Source organism: Topomyia yanbarensis, chromosome 2 (assembly GCF_030247195.1).
Source record: "Topomyia yanbarensis strain Yona2022 chromosome 2, ASM3024719v1, whole genome shotgun sequence".
Taxonomy (NCBI): domain Eukaryota; kingdom Metazoa; phylum Arthropoda; class Insecta; order Diptera; family Culicidae; genus Topomyia; species Topomyia yanbarensis.
The window spans coordinates 300,117,556-300,129,471 of NC_080671.1; the positions used below are offsets into that span (position 1 = coordinate 300,117,556).

The 11,916-nt window shown below is 35.3% G+C and overlaps 1 protein-coding gene and 1 pseudogene across 1 annotated transcript; one reads left to right on the top strand and one right to left on the bottom strand.

The window, feature by feature from the left end:
* The first annotated feature begins 238 nt into the window (after window positions 1–238).
* LOC131683359 (uncharacterized) lies at window positions 239–11,066 on the top strand. The gene is made up of 3 exons (XM_058965270.1): window positions 239–288; window positions 5,311–5,558; window positions 5,684–11,066. The coding sequence occupies exons 2-3, from the start codon at window positions 5,523–5,525 to the stop codon at window positions 6,053–6,055; spliced, it is 408 nt and encodes a 135-aa protein (XP_058821253.1). The 5' UTR covers window positions 239–288; window positions 5,311–5,522; the 3' UTR covers window positions 6,056–11,066.
* Window positions 2,791–4,779, bottom strand: LOC131680482 (uncharacterized; annotated as a pseudogene).
* Window positions 11,067–11,916: the final 850 nt, after the last annotated feature.

The window sequence follows — 11,916 nt, forward strand, 5'->3', positions numbered from 1 at the left end:
TGCTAGAGTATCCTCAGAATCCCGAACCGGTTTGACCGGCTTGATTTATACTACAAACTTGAGTGTATATACATCAGCAACTTATTGAATTGCGCGTAGCGGGTAGCTTCTGCCAGAGCTCCCGCCCCGGTGCAAAGTTGATAATGCAAAAAGTGCATTTTTGTTTACGAACGACTATAATTTTTCTATGCATTAGGTATATTATGCAACTTCATTCCTCGTTCTTACAGGTGATTAACCTCTATTAGTTCGACGTATTTATTGTAGTGGAAACCTGAGATGGAAACAGTATGTTATGTTTGTTGTTTTTAGTTGTGACTCAGAACATAATGTATTTACAGGAAAGCGTATGTGTAATGTGTTTTACAAAAAGTATTTCTTTAATCTAATGTATTTTTGATCTTCTATTTTGTACAAGTGTATTGGTGGTCCATCACACTCATCAATTATTATTAATGAATAACTAGAAGTGGGTCCGACAACTTTAAAAGCCGCGAAATGCGAGCAATATTCAGATACTTGCCATACCTGGCATGCGGCGTATAATACATGGTGTTGTATAAGTATATCTTTAATCTCAAATAATTGCACGTCGCTTATATTGATATTTGATTTTGTTAGGAAATATCCACTTCTGTATTCGGTACCTTTATACGATACAATATTGGATGCATGGAAACTTGCAGTCAATAAAGTGCTATTCATTGCTATTAACGAGAAATATGGCATATTAACGAGTTGCACTTTGGCTGCAGTTTTGTACTTAAAATCTTGTTGAAAAAAGACAGAGTTATTTAGTTCCTGGGAAAAAATCAGGTTAGCTTTAATACAGAGCGTCAGGCATATATTACGCCTGGATGTAATGTTTCTGCAGTATTTTTTAAATGTTTGATGGAAAGCTTCAAAGCGAAAACTTGAAGTATAACGCGGTGGTCCTACTTTTTTTATGGTACTTGCATAATGCAGTAGTATATGATATTTCGGTTTCAGTTTTTCGTTGAATAGCTCTTTGTATAGTGTGTGATGATATGTTATTTGTTTTTCTAAAGTCTGTAATAGCTCATCATCATATCTTGGAAGTGATATCAAATCAGCTAGTTCGACCAGGGATAACACAAAATTCCAAATTTTATCCTTTTCAGGAATTATGTTCCCAAAAATTAAAGGAAAAAAATGTAAAAAATGCATCATTTCTCTTGCAGTCATTTTAAATGATGATGTTTTGATATGATCTCTAGTAATTGTCCTGAACAAATTCCTTCTTTCTGTGTCGCCGTATGGAAACATTTGTATTCGATAGTTAATAGTATGTAAAGATATTTTCATCGTTTCGATCATGTATTTTAAGACGAGTGCTAAATCGTAATGACAAATACCATGCGAATAGAGATCATGCATAGGATCGACTATTGTAGATTCGCCTACATGGAAATATTGAAGTCGATTAAATCCCGAATATTCCTTTATGCCCGATTCTGTAAAATGTTTTACTACATCTACATTGTAATTATGCTTGGATCTATTCAAACTTGGATCAAGTTCAACCTGAACTTGAGCGTCATATTTTCTTAGCCTGCAAAATCTGCAATAAAACATAGAACTGAATGACGATGCATAACCCATGATAGTGTTAATGCCTAAGTTATCTCCGAGCAACCCCAACAGTATAAAGTGTACATTTATCTTGTCTCCTTTAATTTCAAGTTGTATCCCGTTTTGTTCCAAATCAACTAAAATATCAATTAATTACCTCAATGCATTCGATGGACCGAGTTCGCCGATATCTTTGGCCTTAACAAAGCCAGCAACAAAAATATTGCATAATTTGGATAAGAATTGAGTAGGAATAATAGGAAAAGTATAATATAACCCACAGACTTTGTGAGTTCCAGAGTGGGCACCAATCGCATCGTTCAATTCTGCTTCATCCGAAAAAAGAAAATAAGGAATAACAATCTTATCTTTACACTCTTGTTTGATCGATTTCCACAGACTTCCGTTCACAACATTTTTAATACTATTATCACGTTCCAGTATGTGCATGTTGTGAATTGTTTCATGGTAGATGTTACCATTTTCGAAAAACTTCTTGATTTGATATTTAATTGGCGTGAGGCAGCCTTTTGAAACGACATTTTTGTTGCTATCCTCAAAGATTATTACTTGTGGTTCTTTACTCATGCCAAGGTGTTTTAATTTACTTTTGAACCTTTGCTCTGTTCCCACAAATTGAAACGGGTTGTATATATCCTGCAACAATTCTTCGTAAACATTGTCCTGCGGTACGTAACTTACTTTCTTCAGTGCATCACAAATGGGTCTTACAATTTGTTTAGATATACTTTCCTGCAGTTCGATCACATCTTTTCTAGCCAAATTCTTTTTACTATATAAAGTAAGTGTAAAATCGAAGAATGATTCTTTGAGTTTATTTCTTAAATTCATTATATCACTTTCGTTATGGCCATCAATTTTTTCTATGGCGTTTAGTTCCACCCTTGTGTCCTGTTGATCGTAGTGCTGGTAGTGTTCCTGTACTGGTATATGAGCATTTTTAGCGCATGAATCATTGGCGAGTTCGATCGTATCATCAGTTGCATCATTTGTGTTAAATAAATTGGAATGGGTTCCAATAATATGGCGTTTAAAACGGTGCTTATTTTGGAAAGTCATTTTTGGCGTGCAGCTCATGCATTCGTATTTGAAATTTGTAGGTGAGTCCATGGAATACAGTTAAATGATGCATATACACTGAAAAAAAGCTTATGGTTTCCTTACATAAAAAGCAGTTCATTTTTGGCGCGCTTTTAAAAGTGCCAACAGTTGCAGCAATTGACTATTTTTCGACTTTCGGGAATAGTCAATGTCGTAAAAATATCTGCATATGAAACACCAGAACAGTTCGCAACTCTCAGGAAACTCAAAGTTGAGTACAAATTTCAACTTGATAATGACGTCTATGCACCGTAGAAAAGTTGCTAACTTATACTCTAGTATTTGAGTTACCACGTAGAACGAATCCAGCTTCTGTGGATTTCCAATAGCATAAATGCGAGGAGTGAATTGGATATTAGCATTTTCGTGTTCTGTTCGAAGTGCAATCAAAGCCTCGCGATACTCTGTATACGTATCAACAACACAGCAAACATCAATTTGTGCTTGCAATATTGTAGGCAATTTTCTTGTAGCTGTTCTCGACGGTTTAATGATTGCGTGGAAAACTGTGCACAATACGTAATCACGAGTATCTGCAATTATGATTTTTAAAGTATTAGCTTAACAGGACAGTTAGGACAGTGAATAACAAATTTTACCTTGGGAGATGGAGTTATTCGATGGATCGGTTAACATATCCAATAGTTCGATGGAATACGCATCTCGTATATTGTTTGTTCGAGCATAATCGGTGAAGTCAGAAGTGAATTTTTCCCAATCGTCGAAGAATGTGTCTGTTTTGTCCTTTCTATACAGGTGATTGAAGTCCATGTCAATCTGAAATCATTATTCAGTATAATAATAGTCTGAATTACATGGTATATGCTTAATTCGAAAAGGTTACCAACAAATATCCGTTCTCATCTGTTATTCTTGGCCAATCATCCAAAACAGTGCGCTTATCTCTGTTTTCATCCTGTAGAATGTTGTTAAGACGTAGCGAAAATGATTCTAACCAGTGTTGGCGAACACTCTTCTGGTGCAGTGTTATTGCGTAACCAATTCTTAAAAGTTGTCAGTTTTTCAATCTCTGAAAAGAAATATATATTTAATACATTAGGAATTTGGTACTGATGTGTATAGCCAAAACTAGTATATTTGTTACCTGATTCGGGTAGCTCCAGTGATGCAGCCTTTGTAAGCTTAACAAAATTAGCTTTTTCTGGGGTGCGTTTCAGAAGCGACTTTTTGTTTCTGTTGTGAAACCGATCATACAGTAATCCTGACGGGTGTTTTTTGTTTGCAGTGATGTCTCTCGGATTATAATAAGCTTCCTTAAATAGAAAATGGGCTTTATAAATCTGAATTATAAGTATTGTTAGGTAATTGTGATATATATTACAGAAATTTCTGGGGGAAACATCGAAGAAATAAGGTTCGCAAATTTTGCCATATCCGGGAGCGTGAAATGTAACTGATTGGCTATGTAATAGTCAACCACAGTGTGAGCTAATGCCTTCCTGTTCTCATTATTCAAACACCGGTGTGCGTGATAGTATTTGCAAACAATTTTTCCTTTCTCGTTTCTTGAAAGAATGTCCTCCAGTAAGCTTCTTGTCACGGTAGTAGATAACATTATTTTTTGGATCGCAGATGAAGCCACGTAGCTACTCGGCCCAGCCTCATCGTCCCGGATTGAGGATCCGGCGAATAAAACACTGTTTTTCCATATTATTAGCTTTTGGCGAAGAGCGTGCTTATGTCCTGTCCATTTCGCCACGGAGAAAATGTCACTTAGAGCCTTTTCATCCAGTATTTGGAGGTATTCAAGTGTGATACCATGACCTGAAAATTTTTATTTTTGACATTGGTATGTTCCTTAATAAATAGACCAAAGCACAATGACCAAGAACTCACCGATTAGGATAGCGTATATTGCCGGATCCAGTTTCCACGACTCAATAAGATCGCGGAGTTCAGGAATTTCGTCGGAACCTTTAAAATTTTACCCCTTCGTTTTTATGGCATTTCGGAAATTGTTTTTCGTAATACATTCTTACCTTGGATTAGGCCGTCATCGGCAAGAATATCGTCCACGATTAATTCGACTTTTTCACCGTCCATGGCAAGAGGAAAAATCCGCGGAAAAAACGATTATTCGCAAAAAAATCTTATGCTTTTAATAACAACGAACTACCGAGCTTGAACGTGAACGCGCGTCTAATTTTTTTTCACAAAATGGCGGCACTTAATATCTTTAAATTTATACTACACGGAAATTAAAGCTCTAGTAATTCCTACCGCCACGTTACATTTACAAATACTATATTTGTGATTATTTTGAAAAGCTTGTCTAATTAGTTGAAAATTATAGCCATGGTGATTTTATTTTTACCATATTTGTGTTTGAAATTAGAATTATTGTGATAAGGCATAGTAATGTTTACAAGAAGGGTAGTATTATTTTAACTATAAGTTTTTCTTAGCTTGATCATAAGCTATAGTTAAACGTACCATGTACATCTGAAGATATTCATAGTATTTTTAAATATTTTCTTGCTTTGTTGACAATTTTCTGTAACACATATACTATGTTAGCAAATAGTGATTTTAAGAGCAGGCATGTTAACAGACCTACTGCAACATTATTTTCAGTGTACTGACGGAACGGTGACGTACCGTTGACGGAAGCTGATGTATCGTCTGAATCGGGCTTAACTAGTTCAAACTGCCACAGGTCTGTCTAAACAAAACAACATACATTGAATTTTATGCGCTGATGTGTGATTCAAGAAAACACTGCAATCTTTTATGTTATGTCCATAAATTGATAATCTCTTAGGTTAGTGATTGAATAACTAAAAACAATGATTTCCGACGCGTTAGGTGATTTGGAGAAATGTGTAAGTACTTTTTATATCTTTTCCTCTTGACCTGATGTATAGTTTCAAACTGGCAGGCTATAGTCTGATACAACCAAGATTTTTTTTTGTTTTTGGGGGAAACTACTATTCTGCTGCATTTCCAGGTTGACACGGCCGGGACACAATTAGATTCACTGGCTCACAAAATTACCGATGTCGAGAAAAATCTGGACGAGAATGATATGGAAGGTCTAGAAAGCGGTATGATGGAATTGCTGGAATCAGTGACGGAGGTAAAAAATGAATATCAAAATCTTTGCAAGGATCTCCAAGAAGTACAACAATTGCAAAAAGAAATGACCTGTTCATTAAGGTATCAACTACGCACAATGACACAAACATTTCACATTTTGAAAAAGAAAATCGAAGCAAATAATCTGCCTATAACATCACTTCCACCTCCATCTTCCACCAAACAAAATACTCCGGAAGGTGGTAACAGTGCAATGAAAACGTTAAGACGCGACAAAAATTAAAATCAGCGCATTCATGTATATTGTTTGCAAAATCATGCAAGCATTATGGCTTTTCTCCAAATATTTTGTGCTGTAATTTTTCTCTCGGAGTAAATTTGCTGGTCATTAGTTTTAATTATGCCTGGCATTGGATGGTTTTCTATTCATTTTCATTAAACTACCAACTATGTATATCTCCACATAAAGCTGCCACAAGCGACATGGTCAGGCCAAACATTATGCTTCAATTATCACCATGTTGGCCATTTCATCTCATACGCGCTCTGCGTGTACTCATAAAAAGTTATTTTTACTTGTAGCAATAGAATGGTACTGCCAAGAACCGGTAAAATGTGACTAAAAAGGAATGCAAATTTATGACAAAACAAAGGTTCCGATCGGTTTATGATAGCTTTTTCCTGATTTTTTTTAACCTGAATTAGATTGCTCGTATGTTAGTTTTTTCCGCATAGCAAGTTAATCTGTGTTTTAAGTTGCATAAAGGGTTTTGAACTGCAGAACGCATTGCATGTTTTATTACGAAGGATTATGATGGAAAGATATTATCATTTCTACCAAGCACTCTATCCTATAGCGTATTGAAACCAATTTACAAAGGTAGCAGAATTGTCAGAATTAACAAATCGTGTAATTTAAATATGTACCAGTTGTAATATCTTTCTCTCCGTTATGAACTTCAAACTTAATCATTATTTGGCGTATTAGCTAATGCGTTCTAGGACTCGATGTTTTCGTGAATGTTACAATCGTAAATCGTCGCTGTTGTGCTATCTTATGACAAACGCCATTTTTGGGTAATCTGAATAAGATATGCCGCATTACTTGTTTGAAAAACCTCTACAAAGTGGCGTTTTCAGAATTTTTAAATTCTACTTAGTTACTTAGATATAGCGAGAAGCATGATGAGAAATTGTGTTTTTTGCTTCAAATCACTGTATCTAGGGATTTGCTTAAGTTATATTGAAGTTTTAGATGTTTTTATGTGTGAAAATGTCTGAGGAACACAATGGCATAAACATTTTCAAAAGAAAATTACACGAGTTGTGAGAAAAACACAGTTTTAGTTTTAAACTGGAAATAAAGAATATTTGGCAACACTGTAATCAAAAATAACAATTTTTCTAGATTCCCTGACTCATTTTCTTCAAAATGCATTTTACAGATTGTTTATAGACCATATGAACGCAATGATATGAATAAAAGTTAAAAATCGATGATTCTTTCTATGAACAATTTTTTATGAGCGATTATGACGCGTCATACTAATTTTAGTATCAATACACGCCTATGACACGCGTGAGTGCGACTTTTGTTTACATTCATAGTAAAAACTCGCAACATAGTCAACCGATCTTCGTAATATTTGAGAGAATAATGTAGAATAGATAGAAGCATCAATTGTCTTCTTTTTATTGTTTATACCATTTATAAGTTTCAAGATATTCAATCTCAAACTTTAAAAATCGTTTTTCTCGAAATGTGCTAAATGGCGCTTGTCATAAGATAGCACAACAGCGACGAAGTAAGTAAATTTTCTATGGCGCTCATAGTGTGACCTAATTTAGACTGTCATCCCAACATTATAAAAAACGACATTGTCATTTCGAGTCTGTTTTAAGGTGGCGATTCCTGAAAAATCAGGGAATTCTATTTGTCCTGCAAACCCTGGAGTTTTCAGGGAATTTGGGAATATTCGCGTACGATGGCTACCTCTGCTCCTTGTCTGCAGATGAAGTCGACTGTCTGCTCCGGTCACTGGCTAAGCATAAAACTGGCACAATTATTAAGGAACCAAATAAAGTTTTGGATCTCGATTATTTCTTTGAGGCAATTCCAAAAGTTTTGACATCCATATTGCTAGGTTTCTCTGAAATTTACAAATAGTATTCCACTGCTGGGACACACCTCCGGGAATCCGGGTTTTCCGATAAGAATACGATAGCATACGATTCCTTATGGCAGGATTAAAAAAAAAGATGACTTCCTAATTCCAAAACATCCATAAATATTTGAATCAGTTTAAAATTACCGTAGTAATAAGCATTACCCTATCAGTCTGTTATGCGTTTTGGCGATGATTTTGGCGGATTGCACACTGGTCACTAACTCTTCATCATGTTTGACTGCTGATTATCTAATAAGAGGAAATGGCCAGTAGAAACCATACCAATCCGACCGATATTTTAACCTCAACGGCATGATAGCCATCATTACTGGTCGCCCCATCTCCATTGTTCACGGGGTACGATAAATGATAAGGTAGACGGGAAGTGTTGATACTCCACCTGTTTAGCGGAAGGACGACGATTTATCAAACTCTTCCATAGTTGTCGCGGAGTTGAAGGTTTAGAAGGGTATAAGGATTCGCTCCAAGCAAGCGATGCGACCTGTAAAGCATAGTTTATTAGTTAGTTGTTTAGTTAGTCTTCGGGTACGCGAAAAGAAAAGATCTTGTTTAGTTTTTGGTTCTTTTTAAACTCTGGGTAGCCGAGAGTATCCTATGTTTTGTAAACAAAAGCAATTAGCAATTTCAACTCCATACAGCCGACCGTGGGAGTATTGCCTAGATAAGCTCATCTTATCTGCGTAATGGGACGGATCACTATTTATTTGTACTTGTATGTTTATTTGTGACGATAGCCTCTTTATTGCAACAGTATTTAGACAGATTTCGTTATTTCTTCTCTACGATATATTTTAGTGTGTTCTCAACTAGATCTGTTCGCACCCTCTCATTCTGTTACTATCGCAGAAAGCTGATAGCACCCAGTCGTCGACGGTCTAAGGACCAAATGTCATCAGTAGACTTAGACTCGCGTGGAGGTATGAGATAGGAGGCTTGTGAGAACTATGTTATCTCACCGTTTGACGACCCATTATCCTGCCAGTCTGTTATGGGGTAAAAACAACGAAGACGTTCCCCCTAGGGCCAATTACTACATCTTCAATTTTATACCACTAAAATTTATGCTTAATGATTTACTATGATGTCACCCAGTTACACGTTCTATTTATGGAAAACACATTGTAATTTTGATTGAAATCTGCAGAGTTACTCGTGTACAATTTTGTTCCCTAACGTTTAAGCACTCAACTCCGCTTAAAAAATCAACCTTATCAATATTGGATTTCTTATATAATGGAACTGTATGATGACTTCCGAAAGCTCCAGTTTCAGTATCACCTTCCGCTAGCAAAAGGGCGGATACGACAATATTTAAAATCAACAGTTAGCGTATTTAACCAAAGTTTGCTTTCCTTTTGCTTTGTTTCACTTATCTCCACAAATAAACAAACGATCATCGAAAAAATAAAATCAATAGTGTATTATCACTCACGTTAGATCGTGGCGACTGTTATTTGTCGATTGCTTAACTTTCTTATAACACTAGCTTGAGCAGAGGTAAAATGTTTACTGGTGCGTATTTTTATTTGCTGCTATTGCCAGACTGCATTCAAAATCGATTTATTGGTATTTATTTATTTGTTTGTATTTATTATATTCCAACTTACCTTTTTAGAGGGTAGGTACTTAATCTCTGGAATGACGAATTGATGGGGAAAAATTATTACCACGCAAATGGGAGGCTAAAATACTGTTTGTCTCAAATCATGAAAAAACTTACCAAAAACCGGTTTATATAATTTGTTAGCAGACTTCAATAATTTTGCCGTGATTATTCGACAATATTTTGAATTATGACCTTATTCTACAGTTTTGAAGAAAGTGCTGCATTATTTTGTATTAGCAACACAATCATTATTAAAAATTATGTAAAGTGGGCAACACGTTCCAAGAAAAAACCTTTGTATGACTTTTTCCACCAAAATGGGAATATTTATTTTATTTTTGGCTAAATGAAACTCGTCCAAACGAGAATCAGGAATGTGTAATGTAGGAATGTGTTCCACAATTTTTCTCATTTTTCTTGCTTTATAACCTGCAGTTGGTATTTCGACTGCTCGCTCATCACGTGAGCCAAATTCTACAATAAAGGACATAGCTCGGACAGTTCGGCGAATTTGAGTCTTTCGTTGCAATATAGACATTATTTGCTTCATAACAAGCAAAACATCTCTGACGTGGTGAAAGGAAACTAAATCTAGCCAGAACAGAAAAAGTGCATTATTACTGCACAGAAGTAGCTTAAAACATTTCTCTAAGCAATTTTCCTATTAAATATTCTGGGATACCTTCCTGTTTGTACGAAGTTATCACTGCTTCATCCACTGTTGCAGAAGACCTGCTTGATGGATTATTTCTTACAATCAAAAAATGTAAACGTTATGCCTATTGATTTTTTTGTTTTTGCTGGCACATAAACCTAATGTGGTTATTTACTAGAAATATTAATCTTACATTTCCATTTCATAACTATAAGGTCCATAAAACCCGATTCTATAACAATATGCAAATATAACTTATGTGTGTGCATACATAGTTTATACAGTTGACACATAGAAGGTATGTGTGCGCGTGATAATATTCTGGTTGCAGTTGAAAATCGAAATAGTGAACTTGCGCTTTACGATTTTTCTCCTATTTTCAGCGTGCGGAACTAAAGCGCAACTGGTGTAGATGATGCGCAAGTTGATTCTCCAACATGTACACAAGATGCGCTTTAGTTGCTCACTCTGCAAATAGGGAAAAAAACGAAAGGCGCAAGTCAATTCTTCGATTTTCAACTGCAACTAGAATATTAGCATTTCTTCTTCATATGGATTTTAAGGGGATTGAAGCAAATAGAACTAACGTTTGGATTTTTATCAGTGTACAAAACTTAGACTTCGTTCAGAATTTCGTTGCATACACGCAAAAGAATCAGGCCTTTTTGAAACAACAAAACGTTTAGTTGAATTTCAAACTTGACGAATGACTGTTTCAAACTGAAATGGGCGTTTCTCGAAACCAAATATTTGGTTTAGTTCAACAAATACTTCTGTTTGCATTTTAAATAGAAACATTGTTGAAACAAAATAAAATTTATTAGATCTAACTGTTCTCTTTGTTAAAAACCAACAGAATCTTTGTTTGATTTCAACTAAATTTGAGTTGTTCTCTCCTTCGGTTAATACTAAAGATCTAAAGGTTTCTTTGAACCTGTTTGTTAGAATAAACTTATCATGATTTTGTTGTTTCAAACGATATATTTGTTGAAACTATTGAAAGGCCAACAAATGAACTTGTTGGTAATTTCAAGCAATAGCATTGATTGAACCAAACCTGAAACATGTTGTTACTATATCAACCGGGAAAATTATTTAAAACCAAAATTTGTTTATTTTTACTGATTTTGTTCTGCGTATAGCAGTCTTCTTTTGTAGATACTGTAAATTCTGGAAAATTTGGTAGATTATCCACGGTACAATTTTCGAAGTAGTGTTTAGCTTTCATGTGCCCATCACTATGATTTGGAACAGTCAATACGTTCAATAACATCATTCCTTCATAATGCTTTGCACTTTGCACAAACAGATTTGACATTTTTATTTTCCTAGCAAGTGCGAACAGAATGTTTGTCTCACTATCGAATTAATTTGGTCGTTTCTTAAGATTGTTTTGTGCATTTATTTTATTTGTAGCTGATGTAAATCGAGTATTAGGCGATTTGGAAACACTGCGAACAGAACTTGCCGATCAGCCAAGCTTTTCAGAACTATTCCTGATTTTCGTTTGGACCACAGACCGCACATAATATTATTTCTAGTACGCCCTTCTTTCGACGCCATTTTTGAAAGCGCATTTTTATGTGTCCGACGCGGTACCCTGGTACCTTTTTAGGTTTCAATGAAATTCGGATGTTATATCCATAGCTGCAAATTGAAACTTTGCGACATCTTAGAACTTCACTAAGTCAAGC